This window comes from Dendropsophus ebraccatus, chromosome 9 (assembly GCF_027789765.1).
Source record: "Dendropsophus ebraccatus isolate aDenEbr1 chromosome 9, aDenEbr1.pat, whole genome shotgun sequence".
Taxonomy (NCBI): domain Eukaryota; kingdom Metazoa; phylum Chordata; class Amphibia; order Anura; family Hylidae; genus Dendropsophus; species Dendropsophus ebraccatus.
This window is the reverse complement of record NC_091462.1, coordinates 48,656,946-48,683,892: the sequence shown is the minus strand read 5'-3', so window position 1 is coordinate 48,683,892 and position 26,947 is coordinate 48,656,946. Positions and strand designations below refer to the sequence as shown.

Here is a 26,947-nt window from a genome sequence, read left to right as displayed (position 1 = left end):
TCCAGTGACAGTGGGGTTGCAGGGCCATTCTATGGCCTCCCTTCCCTGTTTGTGCTTGCTTTGCAGGGTTGGTGGTCGCTAACACAGTGTTGAGTTAGTGTAGGTACATGGGGCAATATGGTTTGATCAAATTATATACCAACATCCTGGCGTTGGTTTTTAAATGTAGCCGAGAGGCATTGGTGTCAGCCATAGGTGTGAGGTGCAGCGCTCCTTTCTCTCCTTGTCCGGAAAGTACATATACTTTCTTGCTGTGAGGGGGTTTTAATGTGTGCAGGGCTGCCTCAATGTGATAAGCTTCGCACACAGTGTCTTAAGAGCCAGGGATAATGACAGGCAGCCACAATTATGCAGCTGCCCATCGTTAACCCTGATCTATAGCGATCGCAGCATTTAAGGGAGTCAGTGATAGGATACGTATCTGTAATTGACTGATCGGGACCCCCGCAGCCATGACAGGAGGAGGAGAAACACATACCTCTGTCCTGCTAGATTGGCGATCTGCTCTTCTCTATGTGCAGATCGTCAATAACACCGATCAATGCTATGCACTGGCATACCATATATATGCAATCTAATTATTGCATAGGGAGACTTAAAGAGTGTAAAAAAAAAAGTTTTTTAAAATATATTTTTTAAAAAGCCTCTCCCAATAAAAATTTACATAAACCCCATTTACATTATATAAAAAAAATTATATATATATATATATATATATATAGTGCTAGAGCCCTTCAGAATGACCCCCTGTAGGCCAGTAATATCCATGTGTCTGCACAAACTGTCAGAAACAGACCCCATGAGGGGGTTATAAAGCGCCGATGTCCACAAGTCGGGGGAGTGCTTACAGTCCAACACTAGGACTGTGGGACAGTAGGACGATCAGCATTCCCAGAAAACACCAAGATTGGCAGATTCAACTCTGGCGCCCTGTGCTCTTCATGGGTGAGAGCAGGTTCACACGTCTGGAGTCTGGAGCCATGGAGAACATTCTGTTGCCTGCAACAATCTCCAGCATGACCGATGGAAAGGAAATTCTATGGAGGGCCGTCCATGTGCTAGCCAAAGGTATCCTGACTGCCATTTGGTACCGGAATGAGATCCTTAGGCTTATTGTGAGACCACATGCAGGTGCAGTGGGCCCTGGATACCTTCTAATGCATGACAATTCTAGGCCTAATGTGGCTGAAGTGTTTCAGCAGTTCCTGCATGATGAAGGCATGGGACTGGCGCACCTGTTCCCCTAACCTGATTCCAATTGAGCACATTTGAGACAACAAGTCTCATCATGTTCCATTTCCCAACTCTAAGGGTGCGTTTACACAGGCAGATTTATCTGACAGAGTTTGGAAGCCAAAACCAGGAATGGATTTGAAAAAAGGAGAAATCTCAGTCTTTCCTTTATGACGCGTTCCCTGTTTATGATCTGTTCCTGGCTTTGGCTTCAAGAATCTGTCAGATAAATCTGCCTGTGTAAATGCACCATAAGTTGCACTACAGACTGTCCAGGAGTTGACTGATACTTTAGGTCTGGTTGCAGATCCCTCAGGAGAAGATCTGCTGCCCAGGTGTTGTAGGGAGGCCATACACACTACTGTGCTTCCTTTCCTTGTCTTGAGCCATTTCCATTACAGTTGGATGAGCCAGTACTGTAATTTGATTCCAGTATAATTACCAATCCAACCCTCCATGGCATATTAACCCCTTAAAGGAGAAGTCCGGCCAAAAATATTTTTTGATACGTTATTACTTATGTAAAGTTAGACAAATTTCTAATGTACATTAACTATGGGAAATGCACATATAGGGCTATTTCCCTTAATTTAGTAGATCATGGAGTGTTAGAATTCTCTCAGAAACGAATTTATAAAAAAAAGAATTCTCTCAGAAACAGTGAAGTCACGACGAACGGTGTAATTCCTATGTAGTGCCAAGAGGGGCGCTCTATATGTAGAAGTCTATGGGACTTTATTGTTTCTATGGATGTCTATGTTAAGTAATGTAGTGTATAGTAGTGATGCACGATGCACCGAAATATCGATACTACTATCGATATTTCGGTCAGAAAAACGGTTCGATACCAAGATTTCCTGGTATCGATACTTCATGTTAATCTGCATAATAGTGCAGATTAACATGAAGTATGGTGCAGAGAACACGGCAGGCAGCTACCTGAGCGCCGGCCGTGTTCTCTGTGTGCCGCCCCCTGCCCCCTGGTGTCCCCTCCTCCGCCCGCGAGCTCTCCGCTCCCGGCGGCGCCAAATTTAAATAGCCGGCACACAGCGATCGCTAGTGCCAGCTATTTGCAGGGGTCCTCAACTGGCGGCCAGCTGTCCGGACCCCTGGTCAGACCTCCTAACCACCCCGGATCGGGTACGTCCCGCTCCCCACCGCACTGCCTCCCGCCCCATAGGTGTACTGTCCTTAGATGTCAGTACGCCTGTGGGGCTGGGGGCAGTGTCGGTCCGGCCCCCGGCTGATACGCGCTCTCTGGGGATGTCCCGGGGATTCCCCAGCAGAGCGCGCACCACAGACCTCAGTGTACGCTGCCGGCCTGTCCCTCCCGGAAGTGCAGGCCGGCGGCGTACGCTGAGGTCATTGATGCGCGCTCTGCTGGGGAATCCCCGGGACATCCCTACAGAGCGCGTATCAGCCGGGGGGCCGGACCGACGGGAAGAGACGAAGACAGCCGCAGCGGGGAACGAGGTGCTAGGTGAGTTGTTTTTGTTATTATTTTTTTTCTGTCTGGGGGGCATCTACAAGGGGAGAGCGCACAGGTGGACTATATACTACAGGGGGGACCTCACAGGGGGCTATATACTACTGAGGGGGCTATATACTACTGGGGGGAGCGCACAGGGGGCTATATACTACTGAGGGGGCTATATACTACTGGGGGGAGCGCACAGGGGGTTATATACTACAGGGGGGACCTCACAGGGGCTATATACTACAGGGGGAAAGCACAAGGGGGGCTATATACTACTGGGGGGAGAGCACAGGGGCGCTATATACTACTGGGGGGAGCTCACAGGGGGCTATATACTACAGGTGGAAAGCGCATGGGGGGGCTATATACTACAGGGGGAGCTCACAGGGGGCTATATACTACAGGGGGGAGCTCACAGGGGGGCTATATACTACTTGGGGGGAGCTCACGGGGGCTATATACTACTGGGGGGAGCTCACAGGTGGCTATATACTACAGGGGGAGAGCACAGGGGGGCTATATACTACTGGGGGGAGCTCACAGGGGGCTATATACTACTGGGGGACAGCGCACAGGGGGCTATATACTACAGGGGGAGAGCGCACAGGGGGGCTATATACTACTGGGGGGAGCTCACAGGGGGCTATATTCTACAGGGGGAGAGCGCACGGGGAGGCTATATACTACTGGGGGGAGCTCACAGGGGGGCTATATACTACAGGGGGAGAGCGCACAGGGGGGCTATATACTACTGGGGGAGCAACAGGGGGCTATATACTACTGAAGGAGAGTGCACAGGGGGGGCTATACACTACTGGGGGAGCAACAGGGGGGCTATATACTACCAGGGCAGTCACCCCCTTTGTACCTAATATCAAAGGCCTGGTGAGAGAGAAAAAAATGCCAATTTTCCCGCTAATAAGCAGCAATTCTGTATATAAATAGTTGAACGTTTGTGACAAAGTAACAAAACACGTTTCCTACTGATGTTCAGCTCGGACCTTCACCTGACAATAGACCCCGGTAAGTGGACCTTCACTAAAAGTTGTTGAGTACCCCTGCCCTAAAGGGTAGATGCCGCTGTCATAACCGACAGCGGCATTTAACCCCTGCAGAGCCGCTCCATATGCAGCACGAGTCTGCTGCATATGGATCGGCCCCTCACTGCTAATGACTGTGGCCCGCAATCCCGCGGGCGGCAGTCATTCAACCATTCCAAATAAGGGACCCGCCGGAGCTGCAGCAGCGGTCCCTTACACCAGCCAGTTCCCTAACCTCCGGGTCCACAATCCTGTCACCGCCCCTCCATTCCTGCGGGGCCCACCGATACAGTGGCACAACAACTCCCAGAATACCTTCTTGTGGGGAGTTGTTGTTCACAAGGAGGCATGCTGGGAGCTGTTGTGCCAGGAGGCTGCTAATGCATTAAAACTCCCAGCAGCATACCTCCTTATGCACTACATCCCCCAGCATACCTCTTTGTGCACGAGGAGGCATGCTGGGAGTTGTAGTGCACACGAATGTATGCTGCACAGAGTTGTGTCAGGAGCTGCACAACTGCAATTCCCAGCATACCTCCTTGTGCACTACAACTCCCAGCATACCTTCTTGTGGAGAGTTGCAAAGCACAAGGAATTATGCTGGAAGTTGTTGTTCACCAGGAGTTATGCTGGGAGGTGTAGTGCACAAGGAGGTATGCTGGGAGTTGCAGTTGCGCGGCAGCAGCCTTTCAAAACATCCCAGCATACCTTCTTATGCACTACAACTCCTAGCATACCTCCCTGTGCACTACAACTCCCCACAAGAAGGTATTCTGGGAGTTGTTGTGCACAGGGAGGTATGCTTGAGGTTAGAGGGGAATAAAAAATGTAAAAAAAAGTGTTTTAAAATAAAACAAAAAATAAAGGTTCTAATAATCCCCCCTTTTCCCTTTTTTTCAAAAAAAAAACAAAAAAAAAAAACATACATGTATCCATTACATGTGAGTTGTCCGAACTATAAAATGTAACAAAGTGATCAAGAAGTCACATAAATAAAAATGTTGTGCATGGGGGGAACATATCTGTAGTCAGGGAAAAGGGAAATTATATTTGTATTTTTACGTGTTTTTTTTCTCAAACTTTTTATTTAGTATCGAATTGGTATTGAGTATCGAAATCCGAAAGCTGGTATCGGTATCGAACTCAAAATTTTGGTATCGTGACATCCCTAGTGTATAGTGTGCTTTATTGAATGAATACATCTATGGAATACTATGGGGAACAAGTATCCTTGCTCCCCAAAGTATTGCATAAATGTATTCATTCAGTACATTAGGAGGGCACCAAGCAGGGAGGGAGAGACGTCCCGGAGCATCTACCTCCCCCCTCCCTCCATGCTCGGTGCTGCTGCCGCCACATATACATAGTACTATTCCCCCATCATCTGCTCATAGTATGAGCAGATGATGGGGTAATAGTACCAGGGCCGATCTCCATCATCGGTACACCCGCTGATCCACCGCCGCACTGGACTGGACTTTATACACTGAACTACTGCTCCCATCATCTGCTCATAATATGAGCAGGTGATGGGAGTAGTAGCTGGGTTATCGCTATCACTTGCCTGATGCCGCCGGGCGCAGGGGGCAGCCACTCATCACAGTGCAGCCATCATGCTCCCTCCGCTCCCCTCTTCCTCGGTCTGGCAAACTTCCCCCTACCCCACGGCTGGCTCCCCGCCTGGCCGCCGCTCTCACATACCGGCTGTGACGTCACTGTTTCTGAGAGAATTCTAACACTAAATATCTACTAAATTAAGGGAAATAGCCCTATATGTGCATTTCCCATAATTAATGTACATTAGAAATGTGTCTAACTTTCCATAAGTTTTAACCTATCAAAAAATTATTTTGGCTGGACTTCTCCTTTAAGGACAGAGCCCAAAATGACCGCAAGGACCGCGCCAGTTTTCAGTTTTGCATTTTTCCTCCTTGACTTCGAAGAACTCTAACTCTTATTTTTACCATCTACAGGGCCATGTAAGGGCTTGTTTTTTTTCAGGAACAGGTGTACTTTGCAATGAAATCCTTTTAATCTACCATAAAATAAATGACAAAACCCCCAAAATATCCACATTTTTCTGTGTTTACATAATGCACTTCACGGTTTTTTAACAGTAGAACTTTTTTTTTTGCAAATAGGTATGATTAAATTAGCCCTATTGTGACTCCTATAGCGCTTTTATTTTTTCACCTACGGGGCAGTATGGGACATCATGTTTGTGCTATGATTTCTAGTTTTTATTAGTACCATATCTTTGTAGTTTGGATGTATTGATCATTTTTTGTTAATTTTTACATTACAATACTAACACTAATCACTGGTATGCCATAGCATAGCAATGATCAATGCTATCTGCGATCAATGCATAGAGCCTGTCTGTGGCAGACTCTATGCATGGATTGCCCATCTGACTGCTGGGAGTAAGGGAAGAGACCTCTGTCAGTCAGTTACAATGATCAGAACCACATTACACTGCAGGGGTCCCGATCGGACAGTGACAGCAGTGAAGCTTCTGTCATTGACATTTAAATGCTGGCAGCCCCTCATAAACAGTAAGGACCTGGCTGCTGATAGAAGGCAGTTCCTACGTAATATGAAGTGAGCTTAGCTCCTGAGCTCACTTCATAGCGCCGCCGGACCCACTGGCATACTGGTACGTCATGGGTCCTTAAGTGACAGGCTCCTAAAGGGGTTAATTTTGATTTACATTGATCATTTTTATGTTTTATTGTTCTCTACACATTTCAATTTGTAATCAATAAAGATTTGCAACTGGAATATTTCACTCACTGATATCTAGGATGCAGTCTTTTTGTGTTTCTTTTAATTTTTTTGAGCAGTGTATTTCTTTGAGCAGTAAATGGAAAGAAGCACTGCTCACAACATGCAGTACATTGGATGGTGTCATACCCTAACCACATCAACTTTCTTCTGCCCCCTGCTGGCCATTAAAAAAATACCAGACTATAAGGGGGAAAAATCCTTAATGCAATGGATCTATTTTACTAGATCAAGAAGGGGCTTTTTTTTTTAACAAGTATACTTTATTTGATTTATTCTTAACACGGTACCATGTAAAGGAAAGCTAAACAGTTGCAAAAGGACAAATCTGTGACAATTTTAGTTCTAAAAGTGAAATTCTGAGAATAAAAGGTTACTTACTGTGAGCAACAGTACACGGTAAAGAGTGTATTAAAAGCAATCCCATATACAAGAATTCTCATAGCTCTCTCATCACAATTGCTATGAAATGTAGAGATCTAAACAACATGGCAATTCTTTTTCCCTTACTAAAATTGAGATTTTCCCAAGAAACCTTACTGTTATGTGTGACTTTCTAGGATGCCTTTACTGGATAACTATTTCAAAGCGGGCTAATACATACATTTAGCATATGGATATATATGTGTTATCATGTGTTTTATGGTGCCCAGGCTGCTACAGGGCTATGCTGTATCTGTATGCCTCCAACTTTATATGTGGATTCACACAGAATCTGAGAGGGGAATGAGGACGTCCAATGCGTGCTGACCTAAAAAGCTTTTCTAGTAGACACATTTGTAGGTGGAAATATAGGGGAGAGATTCGTCAAAGGGTGTAAAATATTCACTGGTGCAAACTGCCCAAAGCAACCAATCACAGGTCAGCTTCCAGCTCTGGTAAAATGAAAGAGGAGGTGTGTTTGGTTGCTAGAGGTAGTTAACACCAGTTTGTATTTTTTACACCCTTTGATAAATTCGGGCCACGGTGTTTAGTTAGAATGGTATAACCAAGATAACAGATTCCCATTAACATTTACGGCTATTACATACAAAGCTCATTAACTATATATTTTAATCAGGACAACAAATAAGGTCAAATAAAAGGGGCTGTCACCAATGACGATCAATACACATATCATATTTTTATTCATTACTGACATCTCCTTTAAGCTGTGGACTATTTTATTTTATTTTTTTTACAGAAGATCAACAAAGCTGCTGTACATGGGCTGCACAAAAAACTAACAGCCCTAATTTTACATAGTGATGTTGATACCCTCTTTTCTCAGTCATGCAGTTTATATCGCTATTGATAAAACTCTTTTACATTTGCTGTTCTAAAAATCTTTAACCGTTCTGGGGTCGGTAGGATATTACAGAGTTCCAAGTGTGATGGTTGCTGATTGGTAACTGGTTAGTGTATCTGTGACCCAAGCTGATGTGTGTCAAGGGCTCCTGTTTACTCGCCCACATCACAGTATGACCGAACGACAAAACGTGCAGACAGACGAAGCTGTGGCTAAAAGTGTAAGGCCCTATTACATGGAATGATTATTGTCAGAATTATCATTACATTGTTCGAATTTACAATGATCAAACGACCAATGAGAAATTTTTCATCCTTCGTTTGGTGTTGTTAATTATTCGCTGTAGTTCCACATTTGTTCTCTAATTGTTCAGTGTAATTCCACATTGTTTCTTCATTTGCTGGGATCAGATGGAGTAAACAATCGTGGTAATGATTGTAACTAACAACTATTGTTCTCTGCACTATGGTGAACAATTTCAGGTTAACAATAAACTATCTTGTTTGCAATCATTTATCGTTAAAAATCGCTTAGTCTAATAGGACCCTATGCTGACACAAGGGACAAAGAGGGCTTTGTTGAACTGTGGTTAAAATGTTTATTTATAGCTATATAAGCTATATGACTGGGCAATTTGACCATGTAAATGTTGGTGTATTCTCATTACTTTGTCCAACCTATGTAACACTGTTGTATAAAGTTGAAGTTCAGCACCAGCAAAAGAACACAATAAACTTCATACAATCCATGAAAAAAGTTAGTTTCCTAGTGGCTCTTGAAGCTGATTTTTTTTTTTTAGCTCTGTGACTCTTAGCAGGTTACAACTAAGACCACTAGACTAACCCTTTTCAACGGGTTAAATATAAAGGTTATTACTTTTATCTTTGGTGCTGGGCCCAACTTCAGGATCCAGTCACTAATAATCACCATCTACGTGTAGTGAGAGCTAACACCATGTTAGTGCAGGGCGCTGTATCAAATCTCCTGTCTTCTAATGCTGTATCACACCTGAAAGGCAAAACTAAAACATCCAAATATTTTCACAAATAAAAAGAAATTTGGAATAATGACCAGTCCTTCAAAATAACATTATACAAAAAATTGATGTACCTCAAACACAAATATCATTGTTCATGCTCAACTATTTGTACAGTTTTCTCCTGAATCACATGTCGCATATTATACTTAACTATGCATGAGTAAGTCCATGTGAGGAGTAGTAAAACGCAAGTAGCATTTAAATAACGGCAATAAAAGAGAAAAAAGACGACATAGCCAGTACTCTGTGCAGAACTATCACTGCTTATTTTCTCCACTGCAGCGGGAAGCAAGGCGGCTGCTGCTGCGCGCTAGGGAGATTCATGTGACAAGCACTGTCATGCTAACAAAGAGCTGCAAAATGATGTTACTCATCATATACACTGAAAATCATCACATCCATGAATCTCGGCTTTTGTCAAGAGGTTGAAGGAATTAAGTGCTGAAGACATGAACAGACTCCTCTTACATGTCAAGCATCGCATGGAGCAAAGCAACAATATCTATATCTCAAAAGCAGGAAACCTAGCATTTGCAGGATCCAGTAAGTCTGCCAGAAAGTAGATGGTGCCGGCCATTCCTGCAAGTAAAGAATTGAAAAGGACAACTAAATAATAAGAAAAATAAACCTGTATACACAATAATATACAGAATAATTAGCCCCATACTGAAAATCATTATATATATATATATATATATATATATATATATATATATATATATATATATATATACACACACACATATATATATCACACTGCTAGCACATAAAAGCATGAAACCATAGATAGAACATTTATATTTAGTCTTTCAAAGTCACTACTAAAATGTGAAATATATTGTGCTAATCTCTGTAATACATACATAACCTAGCTGCAGCAGAGATATATTATATCTGAACAGAAAGAAGATTTACTGTGCATAAAAGATTGATATGAACCTCTGTCATCATTGACATAAAGAGTCTGCAGCATCATGATTTTTTTGATGCAGCTAACTAGGACACAGAACTGTGTAATACATAATGGAGCACCTATAAAGAGAGGGACTGCTAGTTGTCAGTCAGTGACTGGCAGAGTAGAATTTTCTGCAGTAACAAATTGCTTCTATAGCAAGAGATAAATAGTGCCCATTACTTTACACAATGCGTATTGCTGTACTCGTCTTGACCCACAAAATAAAGTTATCATGTAGTATTTTTTTATCAATTTGAGGCAGGATCACAGTTAAATTATCCGTATGGTGCTCCCCTTATGGTGCCACGGTATTACTTGTAGGTTGTCAAGATGCCAGGCAGTGTTCCACCCCATGCAGAGCATTCATCACAATATGACTTGGAAACATACAGTGTTGGTGTGGTAGAATGTAAAGTTGTCATCACCTCCTGTAAATGATCTGCAGAGATTATTTATTTATTTTTTTTAGACAACGCTTTCCTGAATAGTGTTAATATAGACTTCCAGACTTGTTAACTTTCTACTTTAAGTAAAGTATAAGCAAGGAGTAGGAATTGACCTGATGTGACCTGCCTTGTGGGGTCGTATCTCTGCAGTTCAGTAACAGAGGCTGAATAATTAGCGGTGCTTTCCACAGCACCTTCAATGTGATAGTGAGCAACAGCTTGTAACCCATTTTGATAATAAATTCTGTTCCTTACACAATGATGATTCACGACCACAAGCAATGCCTAAAGGCTCTTTTGGGTATATTTTTATTCTGTATAGGTTAATTGGGAGACGCATATGTCACTAACACCCATTCTCTACCATGTAGTGTAGTGATGCACTTGGTAATATTTTTGACAAAGTGCTAAACTGCTGGTGAAACCGCAGAGAACGTCTTTCTGCCAGTTATTCTCATTTGTCTGTATTTTGTCCATTTCCATTCATATGACACCTGACATCCTATCTGATTGTCATGTTTCTAGTTGCACTAAAATTAACTATTATTCAGCAAGTATGTGAGATTAGTGATGCACGATGCACCGAAATATCGATACTACTATCGATATTTTGGTCAGAAAAACGGTTCGATACCAGGATTTCCTGGTATCGATACTTCATGTTAATCTGCATAATAGTGCAGATTAACATGAAGTATGGTGCAGAGAACACGGCCGGCAGCTACCTGAGCGCCGGCCGTGTTCTCTGTGTGCCGCCCCCTGCCCCCTGGTGTCCCCTCCTCCGCCCGCGCTCTCCGCTCCCGGCGGCGCGAAATTTAAATAGCCGGCACATAGCGATCGCTAGTGCTGGCTATTTTAAAGGGTAGATGCCGCTGTCATAACCGACAGCGGCATTTAACCCCCGCAGAGCCGCTCCATATGCAGCACGAGTCTGCTGCATATGGATCGGCCCCTCACTGCTAATGACTGCGGCCCGTAATCCCGCGGGCGGCAGTCATTCAACCATTCCAAATACGGGACCCACCGGTGCTGCGGCAGCGGTCCCTTACACCAGCCAGTTCCCCAACCTCCGGGTCCACAATCCTGTCGCCCCCCCCCCCCCTTCCCGCGGGGCCCACCGATACAGTGGCACAACAACTCCCAGAATACCTTCTTGTGGGGAGTTGTTCACAAGGAGGCATGCTGGGAGTTGTTGTGCCAGGAGGCTGCTAATGCATTACAACTCCCAGCAGCATACCTCCTTGTGCACTACATCCCCCAGCATACCTCTTTGTGCACGAGGAGGCATGCTGGGAGTTGTAGTGCACAAGAATGTATGCTGCACGGAGTTGTGTCAGGAGCTGCACAACTGCAATTCCCAGCATACCTCCTTGTGCACTACAACTCCCCACAAGAAGGTATTCTGGGAGTTGTGCACAGGGAGGTATGCTTGAGGTTAGAGGGGAATAAAAAATGTAAAAAAAAGTGTTTTAAAATAAAACAAAACAAAAAATAAAGGTTCTAATAATCCCCCCTTTTCCCTTTTTTTCAAAAAAAGTAAAAAACAAAAACATACATGTATCCATTACATGTGAATTGTCCAAACTATAAAATGTAACAAAGTGATCAAGAAGTCGCATAAATAAAAATGTTGTGCATGGGGGGGAACATATCTGTAGTCAGGGAAAAGGGAAATTATATTTGTATTTTTACGTGTTTTTTTTCTCAAACTTTTTATTTAGTATCGAATTGGTATTGAGTATCGAAATCCGAAAGCTGGTATCGGTATCGAACTCAAAATTTTGGTATCGTGACATCCCTATGTGAGATACAGCCTATCGTACAGGAAGCTGTGATGAGTGACACTTAGATCTCTACAATCCAGTTATACAAAGACTTGCAAATACTGTATGATAAAATAGCTGTACTGCAATAGCTAAGCAAAAGCTACAGCTTGGATCATTTATGATTCTTGTGGTGATATATTTTTTAGGTCATCTAACATACCTTCAAAAAGAGAATATGGAGTATCTGGAGTCCTGCAACCATGATGCCCATAATCCATGCACCACTCTGCAAACTGGTAAAAGATTACAGTATCAAAAACAAGGAACATTAAACACTTGTACAGTTACTGAAAAGTAGAATTTCATATCATATTCTGCAATCTATCATGTGTGCTAGATGCTGCGGGCAATGCATGATGGGAAATGTAGTTTCCTATCTTGGATATAGATTGGCTTTTAGATAAACTTGTAACTCAGAAATGGCAGCAGCTAGAAAGACAGGAGATGGCTCAAAATACGTAGGTCGTCTTGAGCAAGAACAGTTATCATTTCATTTTATCACTCTTAGGTGGATAACCCCTTTAAAGTCTAATAGTAGAAATCCTGACTGCCTACTTAGTAGAAGTCCTACCACAATACTGCCAAACCACTCACCTTACATGCTCTGTACAGATATTTCAAATCATGAGTCAGGTTGTACATTGCAAGGAAACTATAGGCGTTTCCTGCGGCTCCATGGCATATACCATATCCTTTCTTCAATAATCCACGTTGCCAGGCGACCTCAGCGCACTGTGCAGCATCTGCTAGATAATTGCCATCCTGAAAAACCTGGCAACAGAAAGAATGACATGTAGACAGGAGCTAGATTCTGTAAAATAGCAGCTAGACAATGTGAACAGTAAGTGACAAAGTCACAGTCTCCTGGTCAGATGAAGCATCCGACGGTGTGGAGCAGAACAGGAGAGTATTTAGATGTCATACAATAACCTTTGCAATCAGACCACTCTGTGTGATGCTGCATCTCTGACTGCACTTTCTGCCAGTGACGCAGATAGTATATATGTGACAATATTAATAATATTCATCAATGCATGTTCGGATATTTTCATCAGAGCAGAGGAAAAGAGGTAAGTACCTTGTAGGCCTGTGTTAACATATAAATGACACCAGGAGCTCCATGACACCAATGTACCAGAAGATCCCTGTTGTCCCCAACACAGGCAGGATAGTTTCCAGAAGGATACCTGATCTGGCGGACGTATTCCAAACTTGGTCGAACAAGGGTGTGTAGCTTTTCACTACTGACATTACATTCAGGCTGGGGAGAACAATAAATTAATTTTACTGCAACTGTTTTACTTGTACCAGAAACCAAGTTTGATACAGAGAATAAAGCATTTGGATTTATACTAAAATATTAGATTCATGTATCGCTGAACATTTCATGTAAACTTAGCTGGGTTCACACTGCACTGAGGCTCCAGATCGCTGATATATTTTGGCATACCAGTCATATACCACAGCTTACCCATGGCGAGCCCACTGACTTTAATAGAGCAAATGTAGCTTACTAGTGACAATGTCTGGTCCATGTCCTAAACATATGCTTTTATTTTGTCACACTCAAGAGCTCAGCACACCACACTTGAGTTGCGAAAACAAAAGTACATATTCAGCAAATGGACCAAACAGTCTATTAAAGTGACTAGGCCTACTGAGGTATATGTAAGCAAACATTTTGCCATATAGACTTTAATGTTCATGTGTATGAGGAGACTAGAAGAAAAATCTGTCAGCTGAAGGAAAGCTTGCGTGTGTTGTCAAAAGAAAAAGGAAGGGTTAACTACTTCCAGTCAGTTCTGGCAGCGACTTATCTTTCGAGGGGTAAAAAGGGTCAGGCATGTAAGATTTCAACCGCCTGACCCTTTTTTCCCTCGAAAGTCATCTGCCAACAGAAAGGTAGAAGGCATCTATACACATTAAAGTTGGCCAAACCTGCTAAGTCAGCTAGTTCAGCTGACTTTTGGCATAAGTTCCCCATATACCTTTTGGCGTATGTACCTGACGCTTGTGGCGAGTTTGGCTGTCAGTATAAAGTGTGTGGGCCTCTCACTGACAGATGATGTTGGTGGAGATAGAGTTTCGATGTAATGGAAAAAACACTGTCCGACCCCTTTGTTCTCTGAAAGAGGCTTACCCCTGCCCACAGAGAGCACAGGAACACTCGGTCACACTGAAAATTCCTATGTATGGTGGGGATGGGGACAGAAAGAGAAAAAACGGACAGCCGAAGGATCATTCTGCTGTGAGTTATTGAAGATGTATGGCCACCTTTATGTGTATGGGGTGAAAATAGAAAATTTTTATAATCACATCAGAGGAACATTCTGTTGCCAAGTTATTCTTATATTTCTAACAGAAAAGATGTTCCTTTTTTTTACAAAAAAAATCCCAACAAGTGGCAAAATATCATAATGTTCTTATGGAGAGTAAACTAAAACTAGTGTACACAAGGTAAAATTAAACAGCTCCAATATTCTTATTATTGTAGTATATGCTATACTGCCTTGGTACAGTAAACATACCTGCATTAAGTAGTAATAAATGCCTGCGAGACCATGGGCCGGTCCTACGTAGTACTCTCCATAGTATTCGTACATTAGCGGGCTTTGATTTGTTATGCGCTTGTGAACAGCAAAGCTTTCACCAGATTTCATCAGTATTTCACAAACCTAAAAAATAAATTATTTAGGACATGTGATGAAGAAAGAAACCAACCAGAAAAATAACATGTTTCCTTTCATTATAATGGTCAAACATTCACCTCTTGGATGCATCTATAAGGAACCTTCTCTCCCTTGTAATACTTGTTAATAAACAGCAAGCTGTAGAGGTAACCCAAACGGCCATACAAAAGCTCATCTGGTAGTCGGGAATCCAATCTCATCACAGAGGTGTGCTTCTGGAGCACTCTGGGAAAATAAGTAAAATGCATTAACCCATCAATCAATAGAAAAGGCAAAGCACTGATCTATACACACAACCTATGTGTAAGTCTCTTACCCTGCATATCGAGCTGTGTAATATGGCCCTTTCAGTTCCATGCTGGAGTATTAATTAGAGATGTGCAAATCGCCCGTCTAAACAAAACAACGCGACAACTGCTCATCAGCCTGCTGCCTTTCAACTAAGTTCGCTCCCTGCCGTTCCACCCAGGGTGTGGAAAAAGACTGGATCCAGTCCTGGTAAACTGGGAGAAGTTTCCCTGGATTGTATCCAGCTTTCCCCGACACCCTGGGAGGAGTGGAAAAGAGTTGAAAGGCAGCCGGTTGACAAGCTGCTTGCCAATCAAAGTGCTGCTCTTCGTTTAGATGGCCATTTGCTCATCTCTAGTCAATACACAGAATCAGGATATAGAAGGTGCTGAGCTTGGTTTTTCTGATTTGGCTCCAGATCCCCAGCATAGACATGAATTAACATGGACTTAAATAATAGCATGCTTGCTACCTTCAGCTGCCACTAGAGGGTGGAGCTTAGAGTGTGCTATTATCCAGTACATTGTATGCACTAAGATCCTAAAGAGACTGTACCATCAGGCCTGGGCTGAAGCACTAGAGGCGGGCTGACCCACCCCCAATGGGAGGAAACCCCCGTTCCTCTATGATACAGCTCCATTGATTCTAATGGAGCAGTGTCATAGAGGGGCGGAGGTTTCCTCCCACTGGAGGTGGGTCAGCCCGCCTCCAGTGCTTCAGCCCAGGCCTGATAGTACAGTTCCTTTAAGCTTCTTCTGGTGGCGGCTGATGTCATCAGATTGTCCCGGTGTCTTCACGGCCCGCCCGGCCAATCAGTGCGCTGCGGCGGGGCAGCGCAATGATTGGTCGGGGGTGACGTGCCGGGAGCCACCGAAGCAAGCAGGAGCCGGGATCAGGTAATGTATGCCCGGCCCCTGAAGCCCCGATCGCCCCCAGCCCCCGGCCACACAACGCCCCTAGTCGCACATCGCCCGATGGCCCCCCGCAGCCCTGATCAGCCGGCCGCCTGCAGTCCCGGCTGCTCCGAACGCCCCCCGCAGCCCCGATCGCCGGGCAATCGGGGCTGCGGGGGGAGGGGGGCGATCGGTGCGGCCGGCTAATCGGGGCTGGGGGGGGGGGGGGGGCTGATCGGGGCTGCTGGCTGGAGCTTATACTTTACCTGGTCCCCGCTCCGGCATGCTGAAGACACCGGGACCCCCGCAGCAAGCCGGAGCCGGGATCAGGTAAAGTATATGCTCCGGCGGCCGGGGGGTTAACGGGGCGGACTGCAGACAAAATCGCAGCAGGGATCTTCATCCCTGCTGCGATTGTGTCTGCCATTGACTAAACCAGGACAGGATAAGCAGCGAGAAACTCGCTGCGTATACATCCTGTGTGTTTGTATCCTAAAGGAGTATTCGGGCTGGGACCTCTTTTTCTGCAATGTCCCGGGAGGGGGTGGGTGAGGCCCGTGTCTGCCGCTGAATGGCTGAGCGGGCCTGAAATGTCAGGTCTCAAGTCCTGTCTTGGACCAGGAGATGGACAGAAAACGGGGGACCACAGCAGTGGAATGTGGGTTGCAGCACTGGAGCCGGGAGGTTGGTGGATGTAATTGTATTCCCCCACCCTGGGCATTGCAGAAAAAGGAATACCGATCAAAGTACCCCTTTAAATATGTCAAAAGATAATCTGCTGTTAGCTGCACATCCCATTCACGCCATAATAACAGCTCTGTCCTCAACAAGACCTCTAAAAGTGTCTCAAAATGTTGGCCAAGACTTGACTCCTCAAGTTTCAAGTTGTCAGATAGGGCACCATGGATCAGTTATTCTGGCACATGCTCAGTTGGAGATCTGGGAATTTTGGAGGCTTAGTCTTTAAAAAACTGTTTAGAAATGGTTTAAGACCATGGCTATGTGGCAGGGCACATTATCCCGCTGAAGGAAGTCACTGCTATATAGGAATGTACTTTGTATGCAACAATAGTAAGGTAGGTTGAACATGTCAAAGTAGCATGCAGATGAATGGCAAAACCCAAGGTTTTCATCAAAACACTAGCCGGGGCATAACACTGCCTCCGCCACCTTGCAATCCTTAACTGATAAAATCAATTCCCCAGATTAACACCACATGTTGTTTACATGTCTTTAAACAGTGGTTCTGTAGCTAGCCTCTCCCATTCACTCTCCAAAAAAAAAATCTGATGTAAAGGTCCATTTACACAGAAAGATTATCTGACAGATTATCTGCCAAAGATTTGAAGCCAAAGCCAGAAATAGACTATAAACAGAGATCAGATAATAAAGGAAAGCATGAGATTTCTCCTCTTTTCCAATCCATTACTGGCTTTGGCTTCAAATCTTTGGCAGATAATCTTTCAGATAATCTTTCTGTGTAAATGAACCCTTACCATCAAGAAATATCTTCGGGTGCCCTGATAACACAAAACACACCTTTTTATTGTATCTTGATATGGTCAGATATGTGGGTTTATAGTTTCTCAAACAATTCGGTGTTAATAATCAGATGGGCGTGAACTTAATTTTTATAATTTTTATAAAAAGGGACAATATTAGGTTAGGGGGTGTGACTGTATAATCCACCCAACACCTGATATTAACCACTTTTTTAAAAAAAATTATAGAAGTCCGGTAAAAAATTTTTTATTAAAGTATTGTATTGCCACCCAAAAGTTATACAAATCCCCAATATACACTTATTACGGGAAACACCTTAATGGTGCGTTCACACCTACAGGATCTGCAGCTGATTTTCTGCAGCAGATTTCATTTAAATAACTGAACACAGCATCAAATCTGCTGCAGATCTGCTGCAGATCCTGTAGGTGTGAATGCACCCTAAGTGTTTTTTTCCCTGCACATACTTCTGCATCAAGGCTTCATTTCCTGGATAAAATGGTGATGTCACGACCCGACTCCCAGAGCTGTGCGGGCTGTGGCTGCTGGAGAGGATGATGGCAGAGGGATGCTCAGTGTCCCTCCAGTGCCCTGTGTCCCTCAGTGTCCCCCTGCCATCATCCTCTCCAGCAGCCACAGCCCGCACAGCTCTGGGAGTTGGGCCATGACATCACCATGTTATCCAGGAAGTGAAGCCTTGATGCAGTAGTAAGTACAGCGAAAAAAGCACTTTATGTGTTTCCCGTAATAAGTGTATATTGGTGAATTGTATAACTTTTGGGGGGCAATACAATACTTTAATAAAAATTTTCACCGGACTTCTCCTTCAAGTTCACACCTAACTGACTATTAAGCAAACTGTCAGAGAAACTATAACCCACATATCTCAGAAACTAGGAAGATTTGTGATCAGGACACCCTAAGCTATTTTTAGGGTGCCTTCACACCTACTGGATCCACAGCGAATCTCACTTCTGCGGATTCGAAGCGAGAACCGCTGGGAATCCGGTACCATTCACCCCTATGATAGCACATATTCGCAGCGGGATTAACATCCCGCTGTGAATATGTGCTTTAACCCCTCGCTGTCCGCAGCCCCGCCGCCGCATTAGCCCGTCCTCTGCCGCATCCCCCATCTCCGGCCACATCCCCCATCCTCCGCCGCATCCTGCAGCCCGCCGCCGAGAGCATAAAGTACCTGCTCGGCGGCGCGGCTGCAGTGAGGCTCCCGGCTCCGGTCTTGCTAATGAGCGGGACCGGAGCCGGGAGCCTCACTGCAGCCGCGCCGCCGAGCAGGTACTTTATGCTCTCGGCGGCGGGCTGCAGGATGCGGTGGGGGATGCGGGCTGCTGGATGCGGCAGGGGATGCGGGCGGAGATGGGGGATGCGGGCTGCTGGATGCGGCAGGGGATGCGGGCGGAGATGGGGGATGCGGCCGAGGATGGGCTAAGGCGGCAGCGGGGCTGCGGACAGCGAGGGGTCAAAGCACATATTCACAGCGGGATGTTAATCCCGCTGCGAATATGTGCTATCATAGGGGTGAATGGTACCGGATCCCCAGCGGTTCTCGCTTCGAATCCGCAGAAGTGAGATCCGCTGTGGATCCGGTAGGTGTGAAGGCACCCTTAAGCTGAAATTTTTGTGAGTTTGACTACAGGTCCACTGCCCACTGTCGGCACTTTGAGAGGCAGACATGGGTCAGCATGAACAGCTGGATAAAATGACCGGTCTGCACATATACAGCAAGCAAACATGTTCTCTGTCTGATGACATCTCTGGTCATAGCCAGCATTAGCATTTCAGCAATATCTGTTATAGTAGCTCCTCCATAGTATCAGACTAGATATATTGGTCCTAGCCCCCTAAAAGCATCAATGAACATTTGACCCTGGCACTGCCTGTCCTTCCTTGGACCACTTTTGGTAGGTACTAACCACAGCACATAAGGAACATGCCATGGGACTTGCAATTTTAAAGATGCTCTGACCCAGTCATCTATTAATCCCAATTTGGCCCTTGTCAAAGTTACTCAAATCCTTAGGGAATGTTATTCACTTTACCTGCCAGTGCACATAAAATTTTATAACTCACCACCCTGGTCCTCGCAGCTCCCATCTTATTTTCCCCACAACTCACTGCTACTTCCTGCTTTTGAGGTGAGTCTTCTGAGCGAGAATTACCCGCTCAGCCAATCCTTGGCAGCAGCAGTGTCCCACCCCAGTTAGCAACTGGCCATGAACTAGGAGAAGGATGCATTCACATTTTGCTCTAGGATCACACTGCAGCTATTTTTTTACAAAATCGCAGCTTACTAGCAAAATGAGCCAAGAAACAATTCTTAATTAAAAAATTGCACTGGAAAAAAAGATTTTTTTAACAAAAATATGAAGATGTTCTTATGCAGCACAAAAAAGTGCAAATATATCATACATTAGGCTACATTGTCACTGTGTTTTAGTAACGATGCGGAAACCTCCGTTTATCACAAGCACCAGGATGCAATAAGCAGATCTAGAGTCCAACTCATTTGACGCACGCCAAAATTCTGTTTGGCCTACGTTTAGGCGTGCCGGATGGGATGGGGCAGTGTACTATTCCATCTATCGATCACGTATAAAAAGCACACCATGCAGTGTGTATATATATATATATATATATATATATATATATATATATATATATTTTTTTTTTTTATAATAAATAAAGAACCCTATGTATGTTACAAACTAGCATCTACCATAACTAAACATTGGGTGTATAAATTAAGGGCTCTGCGTATGTCTACAGGACACAGCTAACCCAGCCGTAGTTCTCTATTATAGAACAGGGTTGTTCCCTGAAAAGAGGTGAACCCCTTACCTTGAAATACACTCATCTGCCTCCTTATGGGACCCAAGCTTATATAAAATAACAGCGGCTATCGCATAGGATCCCGCATCACCACAGAGGAACGTGACATCTCGACTGTTCAGGCAGTGCAATGCTTTGGATGCATATTCTTGTGCTCTTAGCAAGCAAGACTGATCTCTATAGACTTCAGAGAGGTGAAGATACAAAAGGGCTATTCCTGGAGAGAAAAAAAGCAAGAGATATACCAGAGATACTACAACAGTAGTCTGTCAAAAGGATAATATAATAAGCTGTCAAGCAAAATACCTAATAATGTAATTTTATTATTTAACTCCCATTGCAGGCCATATCATTTATTTTTAATTTAGAAACCCCTATTAAGGTATATCATTAACAATTTCTATAAAGGTTTACCTTACATGCAAGAATACAACACCAAAAAAATGTACACAACATAATTTTTGTGCTTTTTCCTAAAATGTATCTTACCAGACCAGCCAGTGTACACGGTGAAATCTCTAGGATCTGCAGATTTTAGTCCAGCTTCCATATGCTGAAGAAGTTCTTTAATTTTGTAATGTATACGACTGACGAATTCAGGACTCAGCTTCAGGAAAACAAAAAAATCATAACCATAGTTAAATCCAACATTTCCTTTTCAAAGTCACTCTATACAAATGATAGGTGCTCATGCGTGGAGTGGTTACACTTTGGGCCCTATTACATAGGGCCGTTACCTGCCCAATCAGTCAAATTGTTGTCTTTCAACATGTTTATAAATCATTGCCCACTGATCACACATTGCTCTGTATAATAGGAGGCAGCCCCACAGTCCATCGGGCCCTGTAATACGGCCCTTTGTAATAGAGTGTGCACCAACCTCCAGATCAGCTGTATTTATCACTACCATACACTTTATATAGACAGTGGGACACATGCAGGACCACCGGTACATGCAAATTCAGCAGAAAAGTTACAGGTTAAAAAAAAAATGTATTTAAAGGAAACCAATCAGCCCAATCAGGCTGCAGCAGGGGCTGTATAACCTTAAAAAAAGCACATTAATCCCTGTTTTACTGGTCTCTCTGCCGGTCAATCATCCCTCGGAGCGCGCTGACAGGCAGAGACATGGACGGGGAGCTGCCCAGATGACTGCCTCCCCGTTTGTGCCTGTCAGCTCAGCTCGGTACGTGCTGCGGCTGCTGCAGGAGCTGTATACAGCGATTCAGGGAACCATATCAGCCCGATTGGGCTGACTGGTTCCCTTTAAACATTACCAGCTATATATATAAAATGCTGTGAACTCACCTGTCCAGCTGAATTGAAGGGCGGTGAAGCATCTTTACTGTAATCCTGATATAAAAAAGGATTTGGAAAGCTTCTGGCATCCATGATCTATAACAAACTAAGGAGAAAAAGAGATGTACTATATTGATGTATTTATTACTTTCTGTCCTTTCAAATGGGTTATTTGGGCAGCATGTTTTTCTTCTATAATTGAAGTATTTTTTAGGTGACTTCCCATGTTTGTTTGCACTATATCTGCCCACTGTATGCCATATATTTAGCATTTTAGCTGCTCTGCAAGATAAATAAAAATGTTAATCCCCCTGTGCTGGTGGGGGGACATCTATGGTATCTGCCCACACAGAGGAGGAGATCCTGCACTTCTGTGTCTTTGTGCACAACCTTAAAGGGAATCTTTTAGTAGGTTTATACTGCCTTCAGTGATGTAAATGCTGAAGAGATTGGTGTATAACTTAGGCTGCATTTACACGTCCCATGTTCTGTCTATGGAACATGGACGTTGAATGCAGGTCCCCAGACAGCATAATGTATCAACATCATGCCAGCAGCGAGGAAACTCTTTAAATCGCCGCTGCTCTGTCATTACAGTGCCACAGCGATTCGACGTTTCCCGCCTGCCGGCATGATGTTGATGCATCATGGTGCCCGGGGAAACAGTCCAGGACTTGCATTCAACGTCTGTGTCGTACTTAGTCCACGAACAGAACACGGGACGTGTAAATGCAGCCTTACATCATTTTGTTCAGCTGTCCTAACATGCAGGAGAATAGGATTCTTGCCATTTCCCTCCCCCACCCTCCAGCTGCTGATTGACAGTTGACTGCCTATACACAGCATGGATAGATAACTGCCAATCAGCAGCTGGTGGGTGGAGTTTTCTGCTTCTCATGAATATTGAGGACTACTGGGCTCATGCACATAATAGAGAGAACTACTTATTGTTAGAGATGAGCGAACCGGGTTCGAGTCCATCCGAACCCGAACTTTCGGCATTTAATTAGCAGGGGCTGCTGAACTTGGATAAAGCTCTAAGGTTGTCTGGAAAACATGGATACAGCCAATGACTATATCCATGTTTTCCACATAGCCTTAAGGCTTTATCCAACTTCAGCAGCCACCGCTAATCAAATGCCCAAAGTTCGGGTTCGGATCGACTCGAGCATGCTCGAGGTTTGCTCATCTCTAGTCGTGTTGTGTCTGGAAGAAAGTGGCCATGTTTTTCTAATGCTGGATAACCCCTTTAAGGCCATATTATAAGGTACAATAATGAAGGGGAAGCGAGAGCCAACCTGTCAGTTGAGTGCTCACTTCCCCCTTGTTCCCTGCTACCTGCACAGACAGAAAGTGGGAATGAAGAGGCCTAAAGTCTATAGAGCTCAGACCACAATACGAACCATATAAGTGCAGGTTCCTTTTTTCGGTCATTGGCCCATAGACTATAATAGTACCTATACCATCTTGAATATACAAAGGGTTTTAGCTGTCTCTCTCTGCCTATGTCCCCAGGTACTCCCCCTCCCATCTCCCTCCTTTACAGACTTGTATGGCTTGTAAGTTTATCCCTACATTAGCTACAGGATGCAAACAAGGATGGCACTGAGCAAGATGCTTGATAATAAGAAAGAATTTCTGTCTAATATATTGAAAGGTTTTTTTATATATATTTACTTCTACTATTGGTCTATGCAAAGTTTTATGAGGAAAGTGTCTATATAAGGAGGTTTTCTGTCATTATAAAACTCTTGGCATACTGCTGCTGCTCTTGTAGAATAAAATAATAAAAAAGGTATCCTTATTTATTTGGGCTCCCCCACTGTCCTCCTGCAGTGTACAGTATCTTGGTCTCCTGCTGACTGCAGCCCTCAGCAGTCACAGCCTGCTCAGCCAATCACTGACTGCTGCACTGCCCTGTCTAAGGCAGTGATTGGCTGAGCAGGTTGTCACAGCCGAGACAAGTTCATCTAAAAAAAAATTGATTCGAACACTCAGCATTTGATCACTAGTGGCTAAAGGAGTTCAATGCAGCTTATGGGCTGCATCCCACTGCATCAGCCATCAGTATTCAAATGCGTAACAATCGGAGCATGCTGACACAGATTGTGATACTGATTTCATCTCAAACACTGACAGGATGCAATCTACCATCAAATAAGCATGCTACAGAGCAGCAAGAGCAAGTTTAAAGTGAATCTGTCAGCTGCAATGCATATTCCAAACTGCTGACGCTGTCACGTCAAGGACACACAATTCCTTTCATATATCTGTCTTTGTTTCCAGAACATAGAAAAATGTGTTTACTCTCCAATGCAAAGTATTAAAGAGTGCCAAAGACCTTGAGGGCTGCAACACCTCCTCACTCCCCCTCCTATCCCTGCCTTGACTGACAGCCAGCTGAAAGCAGAGCCATAAGCGGGGTCAGATATGGGAGGGGGAGTGAGGAGGCATTCCAGTTTGCGGCACTGGGGAAAGCCTCTTTGCATTAGAGAATAAAAACATGGAATGGAAGCACAGACAAATATATGACAGGCACTGTGTGTCTCCTTGTCCTAACAGCTATCTAAGGTCTCCCCCACACATCCATGGAAGAGACCTGATTGGCCCGTTAGGGTATATGCATACTGAGTGTCAAGGATAACTCTCTGTGGATTTGGTCACTTACCCCAAGCTCCCACTTGGCTCTCCGCCCGTCCTGGTTTCCTGAACTGCTGTATACAGCTCCTGCAGAAGCCGTGGCATGTAGCGGCTGCAACTGCAGTAGGAGCTGTATACCTGAAAAGAATAACTTTAATCCCCCGGGCGCGTCACAGGCAGAGGCGGGGAAGTAGTCATCTGGGCGGCTCCCTGCCCGTATCTAGTCACCGCTCTCTGCCTGTTAGCGCGCTCGAATGGATGATTGACAGGCAAAGAGGCCAGTAACGGACCTGATGCCCAGATGACTACTTCCCCGCCACTGCCTGTCACGCGCCCGCTGCAGGAGCTGTATACAGCGGTTCAGGGAACCATATCAGCCCGATTGAGCTGATTAGTTCCCTTTAAGCGACAGAATCTGTGCAGAGTTATTCAGAACATTTACTCAGTTTGCATATACCCTTAGGGTATATGCACACTACGTAAATTACACGGATAACTTGTCACGGATTCTGACGCTTGCCCCCACTTCTAGTTCTGCCTGTCCTATAGGCTCCATTATGTGCTCGGGTGGATTTAGTCGTCCGCCAAAAGAATTGACATGTCGATTCTATAAGCAGATGGCGGAATCTGCCCGAGCACAGAATGGAGTCTATTACATGGGTGGAAAATCAAGCAGGTGTGTGCACGGAATCCGCAGCATCTTATCTGTGTGATTTCTGTAGTGTGCATATACCCTAATGCACGGCCCACCCACTTGTGAAGTCTATGGAGCCCAGACCATATAAGCGCAGGTCCTACTTATTTGCGGTCTAGGATTCCGCTCAATACACGCCCATGGTTAAATGCACTGGCCCATAGACTATAATGGGTACTATACAGTCTGTGATTGTGGACTAGAGGACAGCTGTGTGCATGAGGCCTAACCGTGTCAGCGTTTCTTATGTATCTGGCCAGATTAGGGGGTATCAGGCACTGGTGGGGGAGCTGGAAGCAGGCGAGTACTAGGCTGCTCTTGTAGTCTCTTACTGCCTGCAGACATGTATCCCTCACAGTGTCTGGAATATCCCTTTAACTGGAATATCCCTTTAAGCGTCGTCATGCAGCCCTGTAGTAAAGATAAGCACACGTCTACAGCATTATAATACATCATCCATAGCTATACCGCTGCTGGCCTACACCGACTACAATGCAGAGCGCCCACACTGCAGCCCTGTTATACAGCGCCGCCCGAGGAACCAAGAAAGCCGCGCCAGTGTACGGCCATGGCCTGCGCCTGCTCTACACCGAGAAACGGCGCTAAAAGAGAATAAAGCGCAAACCCAACCCTGCGTGTGCACGGCGACCTACACCCCTGGACCGTCCCGAGCATGCGTTATATAACTCACAGGAGAGGCGAGCGGCGAGGTGACAACAGGAAGCACAACGTGCACAGCGTGATCCGGAGCCGACCCCTGGCTCAAGCCCCGCCCTTGTGACGTAGCAGCCGCGTCTCCATCCTCACCACAGCGACGCATGGGGATTGTGTTCTGCGCTGAGCTCAGTGCGGCGGTTACTAGGAGATTCTACGTCCTTTGTTCACACTGTACACAACTGACCTTGCGGCTATAGTGGGGGGAGATTCATGCAGCTGTTCGTTGCCAATAGCAACCAATGATAGAACAGCTTATTGCTTAAGCGCGAAATACAAATTTAAAACGCGTTCTGATTGGTTGCTATGGGCAACTAAATTATCAACAGTGTGTAAGGGGCACTATGGGGAGATAGGTTCCTGAGTGCCCACTCTCCCTGCCATATACCACTAGACCTTATAAAATGCCCTTCCCACTGCAAAATAATTTTAAGATATGTTATCGCCCAACAAAAGTTATAAAAATGACTAAGGCTGCGTTTACACGGAACGATAATCGTGCGAATTCGCACGATAACGATCGAATTCAAACTATAATCGTACGTGTAAATGCAGCGATCGATCAAACGACGAGCGAGAAATCGTTCATTTTGATCTTTGAACATGTTCTCAAATTGTCGTTGATCGTTCGCAAACAATTCGCAGATCGTTCCGTGTGAACAGTCGCCGATTTAACCAATGTGTGAGATAGGCTTAAGCGATCACAAAACGATCGCAAAACAAATTTTCTGTATGATATATCGTACCATCTAAACTGATCGTTATGAAAAAAAAATTGTTACTCCGACATCATTAATCGTGCGATCGGGCCAATTATCGTTTCGTGTAAACGCAGCATAATAGACACTTATTATAGGAGATGTACCTATAGTGCATTTTCCCTGCACTTACTACTGCATGGTGTGTTCAGGTCTCTATAATAGGCATGGTCCGAACCGTACGAACCCGAACCCTCGGTAATGATTCCCGCTGTCTGCCCTCTCTGTGGAGAGGGTGGATACAGCGGGAGGACCGCCTGGAAAACTGGGATACAGCCATAGCCATAGGCTGTATCCCAGTTTTCCAGGCAGTCCTCCCGCTGTATCCACCCTCTCCACGGAGCGGGCAGAAAGCGGGAATCTGCTGCCGAGCGTTCGGGTTCATATGAACCCGAACCTCGGCAGGTTCGGAACATCCCTACTCTATAAAGAGGTGATGTCATGTCACATAAACTGCTGCTGCAGTGGTGGGACTACGCCAATTTTTGGTTGTTTCCCCCGGTTTGGATATAATATATTTGGTTTAGGAT

General features: G+C 44.7%; 1 protein-coding gene across 5 annotated transcripts; it reads right to left on the bottom strand.

Moving 5' to 3' along the window:
* Positions 1–7,637: 7,637 nt before the first annotated feature.
* On the bottom strand, positions 7,638–25,865 carry LANCL1 (LanC like glutathione S-transferase 1). Of its 5 annotated transcripts, none has more exons than XM_069983221.1 (10): positions 25,847–25,865; positions 21,621–21,717; positions 20,802–20,919; positions 20,322–20,529; positions 14,856–15,003; positions 14,617–14,763; positions 13,167–13,349; positions 12,683–12,859; positions 12,249–12,321; positions 7,638–9,440 (listed from the first exon to the last, which is right to left on the bottom strand). In XM_069983221.1, exons 2-10 carry the CDS (start codon positions 21,702–21,704, stop codon positions 9,364–9,366), a joined length of 1,215 nt encoding a protein of 404 aa, XP_069839322.1. In that variant the 5' UTR covers positions 21,705–21,717; positions 25,847–25,865; the 3' UTR covers positions 7,638–9,363. The 5 variants fall into 5 exon arrangements, with proteins under 5 accessions (XP_069839322.1, XP_069839318.1, XP_069839319.1 ...); XM_069983217.1 differs by lacking the exon at positions 25,847–25,865 and adding an exon at positions 25,637–25,744; XM_069983218.1 differs by lacking the exon at positions 25,847–25,865 and adding an exon at positions 25,576–25,615.
* Positions 25,866–26,947: the final 1,082 nt, after the last annotated feature.